General features: G+C 36.7%; 7 protein-coding genes and 1 non-coding gene across 10 annotated transcripts; 5 read left to right on the top strand and 3 right to left on the bottom strand.

Moving 5' to 3' along the window:
• Positions 1–744: 744 nt before the first annotated feature.
• On the top strand, positions 745–5009 carry LOC107271763 (neutral alpha-glucosidase AB). The gene is made up of 7 exons (XM_015748152.2): positions 745–865; positions 1413–1505; positions 1589–1999; positions 2066–2395; positions 2463–2712; positions 2784–4341; positions 4422–5009. Exons 1-7 carry the CDS (start codon positions 795–797, stop codon positions 4532–4534), a joined length of 2826 nt encoding a protein of 941 aa, XP_015603638.1. The 5' UTR covers positions 745–794; the 3' UTR covers positions 4535–5009.
• A 58-nt stretch (positions 5010–5067) lies between these two features.
• LOC107271764 (Golgi pH regulator) lies at positions 5068–7177 on the bottom strand. The gene is made up of 8 exons (XM_015748153.2): positions 6958–7177; positions 6668–6831; positions 6493–6599; positions 6017–6427; positions 5761–5942; positions 5508–5693; positions 5353–5418; positions 5068–5291 (listed from the first exon to the last, which is right to left on the bottom strand). The coding sequence occupies exons 1-8, from the start codon at positions 6997–6999 to the stop codon at positions 5091–5093; spliced, it is 1359 nt and encodes a 452-aa protein (XP_015603639.1). The 5' UTR covers positions 7000–7177; the 3' UTR covers positions 5068–5090.
• Positions 7178–7283: 106 nt separating this feature from the next.
• On the top strand, positions 7284–7356 carry Trnar-acg. The gene has a single exon. It is a non-coding gene; the product is annotated as a tRNA-Arg (tRNA).
• A 290-nt stretch (positions 7357–7646) lies between these two features.
• On the top strand, positions 7647–11136 carry LOC107271794 (threonine--tRNA ligase, cytoplasmic). Of its 2 annotated transcripts, none has more exons than XM_015748214.2 (6): positions 7647–7805; positions 8487–8564; positions 8676–9442; positions 9533–10324; positions 10407–10696; positions 10770–11136. In XM_015748214.2, the coding sequence occupies exons 1-6, from the start codon at positions 7752–7754 to the stop codon at positions 10916–10918; spliced, it is 2130 nt and encodes a 709-aa protein (XP_015603700.1). In that variant the 5' UTR covers positions 7647–7751; the 3' UTR covers positions 10919–11136. The 2 variants fall into 2 exon arrangements, with proteins under 2 accessions (XP_015603700.1, XP_015603699.1); XM_015748213.2 differs by having other exon boundaries at positions 7736–7958.
• Positions 11137–11342: 206 nt separating this feature from the next.
• On the top strand, positions 11343–12831 carry LOC107271802 (bis(5'-nucleosyl)-tetraphosphatase [asymmetrical]). The gene is made up of 3 exons (XM_015748224.2): positions 11343–11524; positions 11633–12329; positions 12439–12831. The coding sequence occupies exons 1-2, from the start codon at positions 11413–11415 to the stop codon at positions 11947–11949; spliced, it is 429 nt and encodes a 142-aa protein (XP_015603710.1). The 5' UTR covers positions 11343–11412; the 3' UTR covers positions 11950–12329; positions 12439–12831.
• Positions 12832–13475: 644 nt separating this feature from the next.
• On the bottom strand, positions 13476–17110 carry LOC107271796. The gene is made up of 5 exons (XM_015748216.2): positions 16791–17110; positions 15628–16609; positions 15316–15555; positions 14989–15255; positions 13476–14909 (listed from the first exon to the last, which is right to left on the bottom strand). Exons 2-5 carry the CDS (start codon positions 16387–16389, stop codon positions 14589–14591), a joined length of 1590 nt encoding a protein of 529 aa, XP_015603702.1. The 5' UTR covers positions 16390–16609; positions 16791–17110; the 3' UTR covers positions 13476–14588.
• Positions 16875–18214, top strand: LOC107271801 (pyroglutamyl-peptidase 1). Of its 2 annotated transcripts, none has more exons than XM_015748223.2 (4): positions 16875–17013; positions 17168–17276; positions 17345–17623; positions 17717–18214. In XM_015748223.2, the coding sequence occupies exons 3-4, from the start codon at positions 17405–17407 to the stop codon at positions 18104–18106; spliced, it is 609 nt and encodes a 202-aa protein (XP_015603709.1). In that variant the 5' UTR covers positions 16875–17013; positions 17168–17276; positions 17345–17404; the 3' UTR covers positions 18107–18214. The 2 variants fall into 2 exon arrangements, with proteins under 2 accessions (XP_015603709.1, XP_015603707.1); XM_015748221.2 differs by having other exon boundaries at positions 16876–17013; positions 17182–17276.
• LOC107271797 (integrator complex subunit 14) lies at positions 18115–20224 on the bottom strand. Its single transcript, XM_015748217.2, has 6 exons — positions 19975–20224; positions 19577–19901; positions 19283–19494; positions 18946–19200; positions 18543–18878; positions 18115–18475 (listed from the first exon to the last, which is right to left on the bottom strand). The coding sequence occupies exons 1-6, from the start codon at positions 20149–20151 to the stop codon at positions 18251–18253; spliced, it is 1530 nt and encodes a 509-aa protein (XP_015603703.1). The 5' UTR covers positions 20152–20224; the 3' UTR covers positions 18115–18250.
• Positions 20225–20246: the final 22 nt, after the last annotated feature.

Raw genomic sequence — 20246 nt, 5'->3', positions numbered from 1 at the left:
GCTGCTAGGCTGCTGCTAAGCCAGGTAAGCAGGCAAACAGGTAAAGTGTGCAACAGGTGCTTCTGCGTTCTATAGATACTTTGATGGCTGTCTTCGAAGGATGTGTACAGTTTGTGCTGTAGATCTTGTGGTAGGACGTGAAATATATTCTGGTTCGAGCCAGTCGGAATTTCTGCGACACTTCAATGTATTACGAAGTTTGTTGGCAATTATCCTCCTTTGAAAAATTGTAGTATGACAAATGGCTTTCTGATGCTTAGAGTTTGCACTTGAAATATTACGTTAATCATGTATGAGTGTTATTCATATATGTAACTTATTACACGGGTTCGCACAATACTGGAAATGACATTATTATACGAATGCTCACCTAAGGAAACCTGTACTGATCTCTGGTAAGAGACCGGATCCCGTCAGGAATGTTAAGCTGTTTTCACTCCCACTCTTTGCTCAGTGTTATTGGGCCTTACTCGCCACAGGGTCTTATTGTGTTTAGGTTATTAGAGAGGGAGAATATGAGACCTTTGAATACCGCATAGTTGAGCCATTTGGGAGTTGTAATGACTGTTTTAAAAGGGGTAAGCGGTTTCAGACACTCTGTGACTTGTGAGAATCGGGTCTAGGGCTGAGATTGTTTCTCGTTTACATCATTTAAGTTTGTATTCAGGGACGCCGAAGTATTGTTGTGATAAAAGCCCGCTAAATTGAAATGGGTCATTGTTGCCAATATTGTTATTCCAATTGTATGGGGATATTCCCTAGGAAATTACTGAAGATCTAGTGACCTTGAATTCATGGATGGTTACAACAGTCGGGCGCGTGCAGCGCATGACAGACGCTTCAGCAATATGGCTTCGTACGTAAAGTAAGTAAATTTCTTGTAATTTTATGATTTTTCTTAAGATTGAATACAATATCCTATTATTCTCGTCTTATGTTATTGGCTGAATTTATTATAATGCAGATGAACAAAATACACGGCATTTATTAATTTGGATGTTTCGAATTGCATTAAATTCAAAAGTCAAGAAGCACATCGTTACCGGTGAACAAGGCTGACGTGTCACCGGGAGATAATTCTTTTTTTTTGTAAAAGATTACTTTATTAATAAATTCTATCTCATACTTATGATTTTACTTTTTTAATGTAATTATCGTATCCCCGTTTGGGATTCTATTAGAGAGGCTTGTTTCGTGATGATACCAATCAGCTACACTTGAGTCTCAGTTGCACTTCATTGGAAATGTCGATTGTTCTTGAATTTGAACTTTGAACTAACCGTAACCCGTTTCATTTATCGCCGGTCATTGATCCTTTATGAGTTCCTTTGTTTTAGTGTGTCTCGTTTATTATTGTTGGAATTCTTGAAATGCCGATTTTTCGTTCGATGTAATCAATACTACTTTTACAGGCTAGTTCTTGTAGCGCTCTTCTACGTGCTTTTGGTGGTTAACGCTGTCAATAGAGACAACTTCAAAACATGCGAGCAAAGCAGTTTCTGCAGGTACAGCATCCTCATAGGCAACCATTCTGATACTATGGTTATAAGAAAGAAATTGGGACTCGAAATGAATGTTTTTGTTCTAGACGATGTCGCAAACTTGAATCAGGAAAATCTCCATATGAACTACTGGTGGATACCATTGCTCTTAACGAGTCAGTAATAATTGCTGATCTATTCAACAAGGACACTGGAGTCTATTATGTTCTTCACCTTACTGCTGTGAAGGACAATACGTTTAGACTTCATATCAATGAAAAGAATCCTATTCGACCAAGATATGAAGTGGAAAATGCATTGCACCATGATCCACAACCAGTTAAGCTTGAATTGGTAGAAAGATCTACTGACAGTGTTACAGTGTCTAATGGACAAAACAAGGTAGTTTTGTATGCCAAACCCTTTAGAGTAGATTTGTATTCCGATGATCAACTTGTGATATCTGCCAATGCTCGAGGTCTAATGAGATTCGAGCACTTGCGTACCAAGCCTGAACCGTGAGCATCATTGACTATTTTATTTGCACGGTAACGATATTGATTTAAGAAGCTCATTTTCTTTAGGAAAGCAGAACCCCAAGAAGAAGTTGCTGAAGTGGAAGTTCCTGAACCTCAGTTCCCAGGAGATGGAGCCGATAGTGATCCTGGTGCATGGGAGGAAAATTTCAAATCACACCATGATTCTAAACCCTTTGGTCCTGAAGCTATTGCTATGGACTTCAGTTTTCCAGGTGCTGAAAATGCCTATGGAATTCCTGAACATGCTGATTCTCTTGCGCTCAAGTCTACTAAACAAGCCGATCCGTACAGACTTTATAACCTCGATGTCTTTGAGTACGAGGTCAATGAAGCCATGTCGTTATATGGTGCCATTCCTGTGCTCTACGCTCATGGGTAAGCATTAAAGAATTTTATCTCGATATTTTTTTCTCGATATTGACTAGGCCATTATAAATTCCAGGAAAGAGAGAACGAGTGGTGTCTTTTGGCATAATGCTGCCGAAACATGGGTTGATATTTTATCTAGTGCCGATAATAACGTAGTTGAAAGTATCGTAAGTTTCGTGTCTGGTTCTACGAAGAAATTTCAAGTCGATGCTCACTTCATGTCTGAATCCGGTGTCATCGACGTCTTCTTCATGCTAGGTCCAAAACCGCTAGATGTATTCAGGCAGTACACCATTCTTACGGGAACTGCACCCTTGCCACAGGTATGTATTTTATTTATTGGCAATTGTTTACCATATTGTTATTCACGATATTAAATTGTACATTGTTACAGATGTTCTCGCTGGGCTATCATCAATCCCGATGGAACTATAATGATCAAGATGATGTGAATCAAGTATCAGAAGGTTTTGACCGCTATGATATGCCTTTGGATGTGATGTGGCTGGACATCGAATACACAGACGGCAAAAAATATTTTACCTGGGATCCCAGAAAATTCTCCACACCCTTAGAAATGGTACACAATTTAACCTCCAAGGGTAGAAAGCTGGTAGTAATAATAGATCCTCATACAAAACGCGACGCTGGATACTTTTTACACAATGAAGCCACTAGTCTTGGTTACTACGTAAAACATCGTGATGGAAAGGATTATGAAGGATGGTGCTGGCCAGGATCATCGTCTTATATGGATTTTTTTGATCCGAAAGTACGCGAGTACTATATGAACCAATATGCCCTTGATAAATTCCAGGGCACTACCAACGATGTTTATATCTGGAATGATATGAATGAACCCAGTGTGTTCAATGGACCGGAAGTGACTATGCCAAAGGATCTGATCCATTACGGCAACTGGGAGCATCGTGATGTGCACAATATATTTGGTCTCATGTATACACTAACTACCTACGAAGCACTGTTCCGCAGATCAGGTGGATCCTTGAGACCATTTATCCTTACAAGGTCCTTCTTTGCTGGATCACAACGATACGCCGCTGCCTGGACCGGTGATAACTCAGCCGAGTGGGAGCACCTCAAGATCAGTTATCCGATGTGTTTGTCTATGGCAATATCCGGTTTATCTTTCTGCGGCGCTGACGTCGGTGGTTTCTTCAAGAACGTCGACTCTGAACTATTTCTTAGATGGTACCAAGCGGCTGCCTGGTTGCCATTTTTCAGAACTCATTCTCATATTGAAACTAAACGTAGAGAACCCTGGGTCTTTAATGAAGAAACTATTCGAATTATTAGAGAATCTCTGAGAACCAGATATTCCTATTTGCCTTTCTGGTACACCCTCTTCAGGGAACATGAGGTTAACGGCAATCCCGTGATAAGACCACTCTGGGCACACTACCCCACAGAGAGTGAAACGTTCGATATAGATGATCAATTACTGGTAGGTGATTCCATTTTGGTAAGACCAATTTACAAAGCTGGTGAGACTGAGACCTCAGTTTATTTCCCTGGAGAAGGCAAAGTCGTTTGGTATGACCTGGACACTATGCAGCCACATAATCAAGGTGGTTTCGTAACAATCCCGGTGACACTTCATAAAATTCCCGTATTCCAAAGATCTGGTTCTATTGTACCAAGAAAAATGAGAATTCGTCGTAGCACAGTTGCTATGAAAAATGATCCGCATACTCTTATAGTGATAGCGGATGAAAACGGAAACGCCAGTGGCAACCTTTACATTGATGACGAGGCTAGTTTTGAATACAGACACGGAAAGTATTTGTACTTGAGACTCAATCTTACGGGTACTAAGTTGACCTCAACCTTCATTGACAAACTAGCAGTTTATCAAACGAGGAGTTGGTTGGAACGTATCGATATCGCCAATCCTCCACAAGGAATAAAATCAGCTCGACTGAAATCTCGTAGTAAGTAACTTAATTAAAATACGTATAGGACTTCCACGCTTAGTGGACTTTGTTTCTGTATCAATATTGTTCTTTTTCAGGCTTGGGCACAGTAGAGCTTGAAGCTAAGTACAATACCAACAATAATGTTCTGACGGTCCGTAAACCCGGCGTGAACATGGGGGAGGAATGGAGCATCGAACTACTTTATTAATTATACTGGAACATTCCGTAGTCACATAGAATGATACAATTCAATCCTGAAATTCATTTACTCACAAGTCCTATTACACAACTATCATTTCTACTATTCACTGTCATCATGCCTGTCTGTGATCCGCATGATTAACGCGTCGGTTCCAATATAATAGATCTTCTAATCAGTTTATACTGAATACAAAGATGCTATATACTGATTACCGTCTATTGGATAGAATAGAGTATCAAATGAATTAATAGCCATTTTTGTTCTACTCAGCTCAAGTGGGACAAGCCGCTATTCATTATTCCGATCTACGTAATATGGCCATGCGACAGTGTGTTTACCGTAGAATAAAGTGTTGCGTGTTTTTAGTAATACGCTGTAGTGTAGGGCTAACCCGATGCTATTCTGTAATTTACATTTTTATATTCGTAGCGAACGAGGATAGCGTTGACACGATTTAGAAATAAAATATGTTACGTTTCAAGTCTGGTCTATGGTATTTTGTGTGTCTCCTATGATAAAGGAAAACAGTAATTTTTCCGTTTGTTTCATGTAGAACATTTATTTAACTACGCTCCAGCGGGGCTTGCTTGTGTGCCAGATACAAAAATACTATTGAGGACAATGCAGACACTAGAAATATTACATCGAACCATCGATGATAAAAATTGAATTGCAAGTCTCCTAGCACTTGCGTTATTATTATACGATACTCGGCTGGCATATTCATTCTCATCAATAACACTGACGACACAAAATACATACCCTGAAATATGTATTGAACGATTAAGATTTCAGTGAAAATTTAAAAAGTTGATTTTACTCACCATTATTTGAGCGAGAATAAGCACAATAATGTTTGAAGATTTACTGCTAGAAATGGCGTAGAAAAACTGAAAAATATATATATACAATATAATTCTCAAGAACTTCAAAGTTCATATTGCTTAATTATTATTAACAACACTACTTAATTATTTACCTTCGTCAATGTAAGTAAAAGTCCACGAATTGAGGTGACGACAATGCAACCAATTAAATAGAATGATATGTGTTGTGACCAAAATGTTACGTCGATATTAAAACCAATCCAATGGACAGCTATTTCTATTCCTCTTGTTACAGGATCTTTTTTGCCCACTCGATCAAATACGATATTTATCGTCGACTGCGAGAAAAATATAAATTCTGATTAGTGGAAAATGTTTAGTGCAGAGTGTTCGTTGATAACGTACAATGAATATTTTCCACGTGCAATAAATTGAAAAGAAATATCCAAGGAAATTGAAATATTTTCCCTGCCATGTGGCTGCCCATTCCAGTCGCTCTCTGGCATTCTGTATATCATGAGCTTCGAGGAATAATTGTCTTGACAGCTCTTCCAAACCAGCTACTTCTTGTTGGAGTTGTTTTAGATCTAATAAATATAATAAACTGTGAATTCTATAAGTAGAAATTTGATGAATTAAGAGGATTTGTCGCGTTACATACTTTCTTGGTTTCCTTTGTTAACTCCTAATGGTGAAAGCATTCCCCAAAGTCGAGAACGGACTTCGGTCTGTCCAGGAACTTCGCCCTTTTTTGCTAAGGCAATTCTTTTCTTTTTTGCCACAATCATGTCCATTGTTTGTAAAAGACGACGCTCTGTGGATTGAACGTCTGCGTAGGATACTGGTCTCATGAAATATGTCATGGACGAATAAGGGTAATTTACAGCACCAAAACCAGACAACAATGCCATTACTGTAACCCCAATAACACCTATTCGGCTGACACCCTGCTCTATCGAGAGCAATCCTTTTTTTGGACTTAATATTGGAAAAGGATCACCAACTTTCCAAAATAAGTAGAGGTAGAATAAGTAGATCACGATCGTTAGTGGCCTGATTAGGTTCAGTCTTACTAGAATTTAAAGATAGCAATCAGTTACACAAAGTACTAAGTATTATTCAACTATCGTTATTTACCAAATCGAATGTTGCTGATGATGAAGTATGCTATGTAAAATGGTATCAAAACTATTACCATAAATAGGAGCATATACAGGCCTGCGTTCCAATGGAAATATCTAGAGCTGAAAATATTTAAGGAACTTATAAGTAGGTGGAAGAAAAACAGAAAGTGTAATTTATTTTTACATACCTAGAGTCAAGAACTCCTATTATTTCGAATATTATCAATTCGAACATGGTACAGGACAATGAAAAAGTTATTGAAAATATTAACTGTACAAGTCTATGATGAACTTCATAGTCCCGAAAGAGTTTCTTTACAAAGAAAACCCATCCTCCGAAGAAGAAGAAAAGCTGAAATATTAAAAGTTGTTTAATAACAAACTTGTATTCGTTCAATAGAATTATTTGATTTGTAACAGAAAATACGATATAATAGAAACGACACAAATTATTTCATTGATAACTATTAAATTTTACCTGGGTAATCAAAATGACAAAGGTATCTTCTAGAAAGGCCATCTTTCACCGTCTTTCATTTAACATAACGTAAAATTTCTTTAAATCCTTATTGCTGTAAGTTGACAGTTCCACACAATCATAACACATCTTCAGTAGTTAACTTGCCACATGTCTTTCCAAAGTCTGCAACAACATAGTCTATGGTTTACACTAAGCAGGTTCTGCAACTCGCCTAAATTCGCAAAAAAAATGGAAAGAATATAACGGTACGGTAGTTTTCTCTAATAGCAACTGTATAAGAACATTAGCAATGTATATAAAAATCCATACATTTGTAGCATATGGGTCCTGTGGCGCAACGGATAACGCGTCTGACTACGGATCAGAAGATTCCAGGTTCGAATCCTGGCAGGATCGTATGAAAGTATTTTTTGTGCAATTTGAGAAATAATTATACAAATCAAGTAATATCTCAATTAATTTATCTCGTGGAAAACTAACAAGATTATCAGAAAATGTACAATTTATGTAAAAGAATGCAAGTGATCACAGATTAATATTTTAACAATTACTTGACATAGAATTGTCAAATTTTGTCTCGTTTTTAGCAAAAGACTAAAAAAATGGAATGTTCGCAAGAATTTGATGCATCAAGAATGATTAATTATATCTAACAAATCGATTAAACTGGGAAAATGTTAATAGAATCGAAGATATAACATATTGCAGATTGCGCCACACTAGGTGAATCAGTCAATGCTTCCTGCGCGGCTTTAGTATTGTACTTACAAGGTATATTAAAGTTGTGCAGCATGAGTGACAACGTGGTGCCTGGTTCTGAAAAATCCAATCCAAAGCAGGAAAAGGCATGAAATCATTCACGTTATATAATAATTAACGTATTCGATTGAGGATAGATATAATTATATTGAAAGTTTGCATTTAAAAAGCTTATTATGTTGAGAATCTTGGGTTCTCGCGGTTGTAGGATCATTATCATCAGGCGGACATATGCTTCGGTTGGTTCTTGATGAATTTTTCTGATTGATCAGCTAGTCCTATTAATTAAGATTTGATAATTATTAGTAATATTGACGCTAATCTCTTGTTTGGGACTAATATTTGATTTGCTGTTACTATACGTATTTAGATGTAGCGCGTGCGAAATCAGAAAGCTGATGTAACCTCTATGTTGTTATAAATCAGTAAAATTCCTAAATTATTTCATTATCCTGTACATTTTGTATTTATTCGATGACAGTATATCTTAATAAATGATTAAATGCGTTTTGGAGTAATGAAGTTGCATTATGGACGTAATGTAGCTTACATATAATTTATATTTATTCCTATATGTATAACAATTGTACTGCACTTATGTTAGTAAGAACTTATAGTCTTTAATAGTGTTATAATATTTTTTAGCATACCTTTGACTAATCAAGTTTGTCTAGTATAAATAATAGTTATTTCGTCAATCTATAAACTTATACTTGCAAAGTAATATTGTATTTGTATTAATAGACATTAAAATTGTTGGTTTACAGGCAAAAATGAAGTCCAAGGAAAAGAATGCTGAAAAGATTTCAATTTCTGAACTTAAACCATGGCCATCGTTCATTCAGGTATTGAAAATTAAAATACTGTATATAATTACTGATATTTGATTTGGATTATAAAGATACTTGAACTTTGTTAGGATTGATAATTACTTGTTCATGTTTTGGTGTTTATAGGAGCGTCTCAAATTATGGGATAAGCTGAAAGCAGAGTACGATGCAGAGATAGCAGCTAAACCAGTCACAGATATTACAGTGACTCTTCCTGATGGTAAGGAAATTATTGGTCAAGCATGGCGCTCCACTCCTTACGAAATAGCTAGAGGAATTAGTCAGGGTTTAGCAGACAATACTGTGATTGCTAAAGTGAACAACGAGCTTTGGGACCTTGATAGACCCTTGGAATCCGATTGTAAGCTTCAGCTTATAAAATTCGATGACGTAGATGGCCAGCAGGTATTCTGGCACTCCAGTGCTCATATCCTGGGTGAAGCCATGGAGCGAGTATATGGGGGTTGCTTGTGTTATGGTCCACCAATAGATGGTGGCTTTTATTATGACATGTTTCTTGGCGACAATAAGGGAATCTCCAATCAGGAGTTTCCCTTCCTGGAGAGTCTTTTCAAGAATATTGTCAAGGAGAAGCAGCCATTTGAGAGACTTGAAATGAAGAAAGAGGATCTCCTAGAGATGTTCAAGTATAATGAATTTAAAGTGAGAATTCTTAATGAGAAAGTTAAGACACCAACCACCACTGTTTATCGTTGTGGACCGTTGATTGATCTCTGTCGTGGACCACATGTTAGGCATACGGGAAAGATTAAGGCCGTTAAAGTTACTAAAAGCTCGTCTACGTATTGGGAAGGAAATGCAAATGCAGAAACCCTTCAGCGTGTCTACGGCATCACCTTCCCTGAAAACAAGCAACTTAAAGAATGGGAGAAGTAAGTTTTTTGAAAATTCAATCCTTACATGTGTTTGCCTATATAAGTCTTTGAGAAATATTAAATGTACGTGAAAAACGTTTAATTTAGATTCCAAGAAGAGGCTGCAAAAAGAGACCACAGGAAGATTGGCCGAGAACAGGAACTCTTCTTCTTCCACGAACTATCACCTGGTTCTTGCTTCTTTCAACCACGTGGTGCACACATTTACAATACTCTGGCAGAATTCATAAGATCCGAATATCGGAAACGTGGTTTCCAGGAAGTTGTGACGCCAAACATTTACAATAGTAAACTATGGCAGACTTCAGGTCATTGGGCTCACTATGCAGAGAACATGTTCTCTTTTGATGTGGAAAAGGAGACTTTTGCTCTGAAGCCTATGAATTGTCCCGGTCATTGCATGATGTTTGATGTCAGATCTAGATCATGGCGTGAACTTCCTCTGAGAATGGCTGACTTTGGTGTGTTACATCGCAATGAACTCTCCGGAGCACTGACTGGTCTAACTAGAGTTCGTAGATTCCAACAGGATGATGCTCACATTTTCTGCACTGGCGAACAAATCAAACAAGAAGTTCTTGGTGCCTTGCAGTTTCTGAAACATGTCTACACTGTGTTTGGATTTACTTTCAACCTTGTACTGAGTACGAGGCCTGAAAAGTACTTAGGTGAACTCGCAGTATGGGACCAGGCAGAAAAAGCTCTAGCTGAAAGTTTAGATGATTTTGGAGAACCCTGGAAGATGAATCCAGAAGATGGCGCCTTTTACGGGCCCAAGATTGATATCACTATTATGGATGCTCTTAAAAGATCACATCAATGCGCTACTATACAATTAGATTTTCAATTACCCATTAGGTTTAATTTGAGCTTCGTGAAGTGAGTATGACTGTAATAACTTCATTTACTATTTTAAAAGCAGTCAATTCTCCGTATTAATATTACGCTGTTAAATTTTCAGTGAGAATGGAGAAAAAACTAGACCAGTTATCATACATAGAGCTGTCCTTGGATCTTTAGAGAGAATGATAGCTATTCTTACGGAATCATACGCTGGAAAATGGCCATTCTGGCTATCGCCACGACAGGCTATGGTGATTCCTGTAGGACCTCAATTTGATGCTTATGCGGAAACAGTTAAACGGGAATTATGGGATGCTGGGTTCATGGCAGAAGTTGATGTGGATTGTGGCGATACAATGAACAAGAAAATTCGCAATGCTCAACTAGCGCAATTTAATTTCATTCTAGGTAAAATTGACTACTGCTATCTACCGCTCAAATACATAATTGAAAATGAAACTTTCTTCTTTTATTTGTATAGTTGTCGGAGAAAAGGAACGCAGTGGCGGTACAGTTAACGTGAGAACGCGAGATAACGTGGTGCACGGTGAGATCAGCATTGCAGATCTCATTAAAAAATTCCAGACCTTCAAAGAAACCAAGGATCGCAATTGCGAGGAGAATTTTTGAAAAGGCAAACAATCGTCCTAAGTGAATGTTTTTTATAGGATAATTATTTATCTTTTCCAAAGTGGAAAATAAGCATTCGAAGAAAATCGTAATAATTTATGTGTCTGTTTCCCTAGTAATGGAAAAGGGATAGACTTAATAATTTATGCAAAATCGTTTACAAGCATTTTTTAAAATGTTTGCTATGTTCCCCAAATAAATCTCATATAAAAAAAATGCAATGAAACCTTAAAATATTCTTTTTACTCCTTTCCTTAATGAAGACCAATCTAATGATCTTTTTTTATTCCATAATCTCGTTACGTGCTTGTTTAATCTTGAGAACCCAATGAACATTTCAGTTTCTTCATTAGGTCCGTTTTTGTAAGCGTTGTTATCGTACATGATTCAGCGAGGATTAACCAATGCTGTGCAAGGCTTAAAAAAGAAACTAGTTTGGCGAATGTCATTTAATTCCTCTACAGTCGAGACGTAGTCATTGACACCGTACAACAATGGGAGTCACGAAAGCCTGCGGCTTCGTGATATTTCGAAGATTCCAAGGCCCCATAGAATATCTGTTGATGCAGACATCGTATGGGGAACACCATTGGACACCCCCAAAAGGTTAGCTAGTGTAAAATCTCAATATTTTGTGTTTCTTATGGATTATATAAAAATGTAGAGAACGCCATTTTAGTTTTGTATTATCTTTTGTTATTACTTTTGTTGCAGGTCACGTGGATCGCGGCGAATCCGATTTAGAAACAGCCTTAAGAGAAACTCAGGAGGAGGCTGGTTTTACAAAGGAAGATTTAAGAATAATTGATGACGCCAAGCAACAAACAGTTTATAATGTCAATGGTAAGAAGAAAACTGTGATCTATTGGTTAGCTGAATTAATTGCAAAGGAAAAAGACGCCCGTTTGTCCAATGAGCATCAAGACTTCAAGTGGCTTCCACTTCAAGAAGCTTGCAAACTTGCTGGATATAAAGAAATGCAGGATATCTTACAAAATTTTGATAAATACATCAAGGAGAAAGGTCTTTAAACCTTACCCGTATTCTATACTATATTAGGTTATTGTATAAGTGAAATCATTGCATTTAAATAAAAGTACAATTGAAATGAAGTTTTTAATCTAGACGTTTTACTGCATTCGATTGGTTATTTATTAGTCAAAATGGCGATCCCCTGAATCATGGAGACTAGAGTACTCTAGTCTCCATGCCCTGGATGATAACAGTGCCGTGTGACCACTTTGACGATTTATCTTGTATGGCGTTTTGATGTTATTGAAAGTGGCATTAAATCCTGTCAAAATGTTTGGATTTCTACAGCGATTTTGGACATTTCTTAATTATTGGTATTTTCGTTACATGCTCGTAACGGAATTGTATATGGTGGAAAAGTGGGAAAGAAATTTCATCAGTATCCTTTTCAGAATAATCTAATGGATGAATAATTCATATTGGAATTCATTTGTTTTTTTTAAAATTGAAATGTATATCAAAATATTATTTTTCTTAATCGTATATAGATATCTTCCTTTTGACAATATTCTCTCTATTCATCCTCTTCAATTATAAGGTCCTACTTCCATCTACTGCGAATCTCTTCGTTCAGAATTAGATTGGTATTAAAATCTGTTCATGGTTCTCCATATACTTGCATTTTAATTTGGTGTAATAGAATAGATTGCACTGAGTGATATCTTACTATTTCACCTCTCTTTCTGTCAAGCAATAATAAAAAGTATAATGAATAGAACTTTGTGAAGAATGGCTCTTTTATTCTTATAATCGATGACAGGTTACAATTTACACTATTTACAGAACTTGCTTGACGAATCTTGACTTGAATGCAATGTAAATAATAAGGAAAACAAATATTTGATGAATAATAAAAAGTAAGAATGAGATAAAAACTAAAATGAGTGTACATTCGTAATTGCCACTTTCTTCATTTTTTAATAACATTTTTCATACAGCTGTCAATAACAGCAAGATCCTTTGAGAAAGAGCAAAGGCTTTTTATTTCCTACATACTCGCGTATATATATATATATATATATATATATATTTATTTATTTATATTTATATATATAAAGTGCCGCGTCTTTTCAGCAATTAAATAGTTCCCTAAAATAAATCAATGTTACGAGAGTACATATGATAAATATTCATAATTTATTTAATATAGTGGCAAAGACGTCCCTCCGAGGAAGTGATCAAATATATAGAAAACGATTGAACTAACAAAATGAAATAATAGAGACAATAAACAAGGAACAGAATGGTCCTGAACGCTATAGAATTTTTAGCTGCCACTGGCGTGCATGAAAGAGAAACAATCATGTAGGATGAGTGTGCGTCTTGCATATAATTCTTGTCATTTATCCTAAGCACGTTTTCTTCATTATTCTGGAAGTGGAAAGCCGAGGATATCGCAACCTATAAAACGAATGTACTCTAAAATAGAAAAACCAAGAGCCCATCCTAAGGTAAGTAATCCTCGGGTACCGACACACTATACGATATTCATTTATCACTGACAATAGAAGTAGGCACAATAGGATTATTAATACGAACCATAATGTTTTAATATCGAGTCAGTGGGCCATGTTTAAAAAAATCACAAGACTTGATGTCGTCAAATGACATTGAAACTAACATTACTGATTAACACTAGATTTACGGAACCCGTAATTTTGACGGATTTCAAATTTCATGTTAAACCCTTCAATTCCACACTGGGGTGAAATGCAAACTCGCAACGGCTACTGTGGAATTTAAAGGTGTGTGACAAAGGCGTGAAATTCAAAAATTAACGTTACAGAAATTATAAGTATTATTTTTTAGCAATTTCTGTTGACGCCGATAATTAACCTCCGTAAATCTAGGGTTGATATCGTTATCAATTTACAAATTTTCCTTCGCATATATATATTTAATAACAATATGTCCATAACGATAAGTAATACTGTGGAGCGGGAGAGTATTGGGACAAATTAATTTCATGCGAGGCACGATTACGTGGTTACATTTTATGTACTCCTCATAATTAGAAAAAAATAGGTAACCGTTTTAACTGGAAGTGCTGGACGTCTAGAGATATTTTTATGTAACCTTGACTCAGCTACGATTAATTTATAATTTAGAATGCAGAGAATCGTGACCGTCAATACGCTTCTTGCGGTAATTTCATAAAATGTTTCTGCATGTTGCATGCGATGGAGCTTAAAAGGATAAAAAATACGTGACCAAGGTTTTTAGAAAGACTAATGTGCCAAGAGTAGTCCTAAAAGTCTAGCTATTTTTTTAAACGATGGCCGCTTTAAATAAAAGAAAAACAACTGGTGTGTAAATATTACGCTTGAGTAATCACTAAGTATGTTAAGTATTAACGGACGCCGGAGGTTCGTTTACTCTCTGCAAGAGAATCCACAGGACCCTCCGGGAGTCCTTTGCATTATTTATATTTCGTCAGAATCTTTACAAATTCTAATTTCACCCAGGGATTCCTGCACCTGGTATTAGAAATAATGATTCCCATCCTTTTACAGAGATTCCCACAAATGCGAAATCGCTTTGGGACCGTATACAATTTTCGTATCTGTACGAAAATTTTCGTAATCTTTTGTGCTTGTATTCCATGTTTTTCCTATTCTTAATTAGTTCTCATATAATTTTATCCCGCCGAATGAGAATCGCGTGGACTCATTAATGGTAGATATGATATTGATCTACCGCCTTCGCTCTGCAGATCATTCTCTGTATCCAGTCTACGTACACGCACTCTCTGCTTGTAATGATATTCTTTGAGATAACTCTTAAGGGTCTTTGGCAACTGCAACTTATTGATACCGTCATAGGTGGTGCGGGTTGTTATCACAGCACGGCATAGATGCTGCAATGGAAATGCAAAGTTGCGATGCAGCGGTATCGTCAGCATCGGCTCGAAGAACATGCAGCATGACGGGTCCTTGTAGTGTTCGATAAGGCCACATACCTGGGTTAAAGAATTCGTGAATTTATATACATATAAGATTTCTAAAGGAGAAAGTTCTGAGAAGTGTATGAGTAATTACCGTTTCTGAGGCGTAGACACCCGGATCGTGAGAATCAAAACTGAATTTGTGATTCCATTGTTCGATGCGCGCGTGTAGAGAGCGTTCGTACTTGCGAAAGCTGACGGAGAAGAGGAACTCCTCCTGAGCTGAATCTCGCAGGAGGAAAGTTCCATCTTGCTTGCCCTCCAGGAGTCGTTCGGCCTCGTAGCGATCCATTTTACCCCAGTAAAATGAGCAGGCTGTAATAGATCTTAGGTCGGGTACCAGGCAGTGAACGTAATCGACCTGTAGAATTGATTAGGATTTTATATTTACTAATTGGATATTGATGGTTTTGATAATTACCTGTGTATGAGCTGGTCGTTCGATGTTTGGTATTAATGTAAAGTCGATTTGGGAAAGTGCTGTGAGTGCTGCAGCTTGAATTCCGGCATGTGCCTGAAACAGCGCCGCGAGACTATCCACGGTAATTCCATTAGGATGTACCTGGATACCAGAAGGATAATTAGGCCGATAACCAGGAGGCGGTTCGACGCCTTCTTCCATTTCTCGAGCACGCTGCAACCTTGCTCTTTCATCGCAATCCTGAAAGTAAGGATTTTTTTTTTTAATAAAAAACCATTTGCATTGAAGGTGTCATGGTTTTACTTGTAGTACCTCCATGGGAAATTCTTCAGGGTTAAACCGGGAAAGATCTATTACAGGACTTGGTGGCAAAGGACCCAAAACTGGACTTTGCGGAGCAGATCTACTGTTGAAAACAATGCTAGCTCCCATAGGGTGCTCTTCCGTTCTTCTATATCCCGTGCACACGCATTCCGAACTGTTGTTACCTTGTCCTGGGATATCAGTGTTCTTTGATCCTTTACTTTTCGCGCAATTGAATTTGAGTACCCAATTACTGCGCTTTTTCTTTGAAGTTAAGGCATGATTACATGGAGGACCAGGATCCTTATTACGTTGCTTACTTCTTCTCTTGCCGAATGACAGAGTTTTAGAGGATCTTCTTAATACAGGATTAACTGGACTATCTTCGGAGCTGCTGCTGCTATTACTGCTTCCAGAGCTGCTGCAACAAGGTTCCTGTTTGAATGTTTGAGGCTCTGGTGATGCCACAAAGTTTCCATTTCTATTGCACACTTGCTTAGAATCTTGAGCATCGATAGGCTGACTGTATATAGACTCAAATCTAGAGTTGTGATTATCCAAATCTAAATTGGACTGTTCACTATTTGAATTTCCATCGGGCTTAAACTCGTTCACAAGATTTCCATTATTTTCCAAATGAGCAGTATTATTTTCCGGCTCGTAAAGCATGTCTATAGAGGACCGCTGATATGCACCTTCAGGTTGCAGCTCTACTTGTTTCTCACTGTCCATCTTGAAAAAATCTCGGAGACTAGCTAAGTGCTGTCCCATCCTCAACCACACTGAGAGGCATCTTCCCGCCCCAGATTCTCTTCGAAAGTACCACAGTATTGAAAATGTCGTCTATTCTTCGATTATAATTGCTGTCCAAGATCAATCCCAGGTAGAAAACACTTTTTCGTATTACAAGCCGTAAGACTGCCCATCACAATAGAATTGATGACTGTATACAAGATTACTAATAGCCACGGGTGCTACCGGCAACATCCACCTAAAAATGTGAAGTCACTTTTTATCAATCTCATTACGAGTTCTTATCATTTGATAAAACATGAAAACAAAACCATTTAAACTGTATATAAAGAATGTAAATATAGTCTGCAGGACTTATGTTCCACCTATATGCCAAAATATTATAATATAAAGAGGTAGTATTAACACCCAAGACCTACCTCGATGAACGAAACGTAGAATGAAGCGTAAATTTCCTTTCTTAGAGAAACTAATAAAAAAAAATCCTCAACGATGACTCCTCAACGATGATCACTGATGGCAGCCAGTCGAAACTCGTTGAGACATGTCTCGACCAGCCTGCTCGCGATATTTGTATATCTAATCGAGGAATTCACCGCTGAAGTATTAAGACAGATGAAGAAGTTCGTGTTCTTTGCACAGGTAAATCGTATAATTATTTTGGAGTAATTGATCAAGGTCTAGTACTGATAATTAAAATCGATGAAAATTGTCAAAACACGTCTTAATGCACTAACCGCCATCTTTAATAAATCTGTCTCACTCGTTTAACGACCAAAGAACTGAATGTCACTAGGTTTCTGTTTCTAGTGAAAAGTCTGAAGAATAGTAACCAGATAGAAGCAGCGGATATCTAGCTGGAGAACGGAACCCAGTTCTGCCCATTTTTTCCCCTGACCTTTGATGTGAGTTTACATTGTATTTGGAGTTCAGATTTGTAGAATATAAGATTTGATCTTGCCCTTTTTAATAGGAAAAAATCTATAAGGGTAGAAGAAGAAGAATATTATCAGCTAATATCTTATCACTAAATATGACAATGGATACAAAACGCACAATTATATTAACAGGATATGGTCCGTTTGGTAAACACACGATAAATGCTAGTTGGGAAGCTGTTAAATTTATTTCAAGTGAATACTGTAGAACTGGAATATTGGCGGATTTTAATTTAATTATCGAGGAGCTTCCAGTCGATTATAATCATGTCGCTTCACGTATTCCACAACTGTGGAAGATTTACGACCCAGTGGTAAATATGTGTAAACACATATAAGATAATGGTTAAAAAATGGAACCTTTATCAATGATATTGTCTAATGCATAATTCTCTTCAATTATACAGTTTGTAATACACGTTGGAGTTTCTTCTATTGCTGAATGCATCACCATAGAATCACGGGCGCACAGCAAAGGATATATAAGAGAGGATATAAATAATACTTGTCCAGACGAGAGTAATGTTGAAGAAAATAATCTTATATTGGAGACCGTATGCGATGTTAAACAAATTTGCAATTATATTAATAATATTGAAAATTCGAATATTAAAGCTTCCGTTTCCCACGATGCTGGTCGATACCTATGCGAATATGTTTATTATCAATCTTTGAAAATTAATCAGAATAGAACACTCTTTGTTCATGTGCCAGATTTGAATATTTATCCAACTGCCCAAACTGCTTCCGGACTTTATAACGTTTTACGACATATACTGGAGTTTAAAAATATTTAAGACATGGGTAAAATTAAGAAATTCTTCTTGTTTATTGAGAACTCCATACTGTGTGTACAAAAAAAACTGACATAATACATAAATAAAATCATATTTACGGACCACCAAGTTTTTGGAATATTGAAACTTTAACAATTGAACTTATCATTCTGCATGATGGAATTTTGTTCGCACGGGAGTTATGTTGTTTTTTAATTCTCGTGAGTATGGTTTTCTCAGCATTTCTGCTACATGACCCATTTGTATTGTACAGTCTGGATTTAGATTTGGTGGAAGTAGTGTACATTCTCTTTCAAAAATGGATGCGAGACCTTCTAGAAGTTCTACAAATCCCATGGACAATGCTGCTCTTCGTAATCGGTTCAATTCCTAAAATAAATTTTTAGTTAAATATTTAGCTCATTACTTATAAAAAATATATAGCGGAATTATTTGCCTTGTAAAAATTTTGAGTTTTCTCTGGTAACTTCCTGGCATGTCTAAGTATCTTTTGTATATCAGATTGTAAGCCAACTTGTCTTATCCAGGAAGGTGCGTTTTGTGAATAACTTCTCTTTTCTGAGGGCCTTACTGGAAAGCCTATCTCGCCACTTTTATTAATGGCAGCATCGATAGGTCCTAAGTTACTTAAGTTACCAAGCCAAGGTATTATATCAGTGCCTGGTTCTAACAAAGTAAGCATTAGATTTGATTTCTTCTTGGTATCAGCCCATGAATAGATGAATCCATACCAGTCAGTGTTTAACAGACATAGAGCAGCCATGTTTTCTACCTTTGAATGTTTTAAAAATTATTTTGAAATCATTGTTTTGGTAGTACGTGAAATTTGTTATAATTACCTTTAAAGCACCATGAAGTAATACACAAAATGATGGGATTTTTCCGTCATCACCATTATCTTCTGTATCTGATTCTTCTTCTAACGATATACCCTGCATACTTGGTGTTTTTTCAGTAGGAAGAGGGAGCACGAGGTGCCTGGAAATGGCACTAGGACTGCCAACATCAGCCACAGATATAAACCCGCATATTTCTATTGTTTTGGAGACTGTCAATCCAGCCAGAATTTCAAAATCAGTCTTCTTGGTATGAGGCTTTAGACGAAAAATAATTATATGTAGCAGTATAACTGAAAGACCTTATGTTAAATTTAATATAGGTGATCAAAAGACTTACCATTGGTGGTGGTGATAAAAATATTCGAGAACCTAAATGTCCACACTTCAAATATCCTTGAAACGAGACATAATTTGCTTCAGCCAATTTTTGAAAGCAATTAGTCACAGAATTTTTTGTGAGTTGTCCTTCAGGTATTAGAACAATACTATCGCTGCCAGCTAATTCTATTAATCTTTGATATAAAGGCAAGCCTATTGCCAATCCAGGATCTTTAGGAATTAAAAGTAATTTTTAATTACAGAAAAGTAAACATGATCATCAATAGTGATACCAGAAGTCTTTTTACAATACCTTGCTGTGATGCGATGCAGACTATACTAAGTTTTCCAGGATAAGGAAAAGGAAGTGGAAATGGATTATTATCCCTCTTTACATTTAATGAATTTAAAGAATCTCCTAAAGACATTGTCCCAACTCCTGGATTACCATCAGTTACTAGAATAACTTGACAAGCTGTTGTATTTCCCCATTCAGCCATAATGACATTATTTACACCATGTAGAGCAGTTTCAATACAAGTCTTGTCGCATTCTTCAATATTTTGTAATTTAGCTCTAATACTATCATAGTCTCTTGTGAAAGGACATATGACTTCATACAACGAGGAGAATACAACCTGAATTGCAAGGATTTTATAATTAAGAATCAAACAATTTGGCAAAATGTCATACATTCAAAAAGATACTTACAAGGGAGACAAACTCTAACTTTGAATTTGTCTGTAGATAATGTAAAAGTGCATTTATTCCTTGGACAGCCAAATGATGCCTTGTCAACTGTTCAGTTTGAACACTGTCAGTTCCCAGGACGCCTAATACCGGTCGTCTCATTGAAAGTGAAACGTCTAAAGCTATTACAGTCGGCATTTTTTTTTCTTTGTATAATGAATATCAATATTTTATATATCTTTAACTTCTATTTTGGAATTTTTTGCCTAGTGAAAAGTACGGATGAATGATGA

The sequence above is a fragment of the Cephus cinctus genome, unplaced genomic scaffold, assembly GCF_000341935.2.
Source record: "Cephus cinctus unplaced genomic scaffold, Ccin1 Ccin1_scaffold1042, whole genome shotgun sequence".
NCBI classification, from domain to species: domain Eukaryota; kingdom Metazoa; phylum Arthropoda; class Insecta; order Hymenoptera; family Cephidae; genus Cephus; species Cephus cinctus.
The sequence above is the reverse complement of the archived record's forward strand: the minus strand, read 5'-3'. Positions and strand labels throughout refer to the sequence as shown.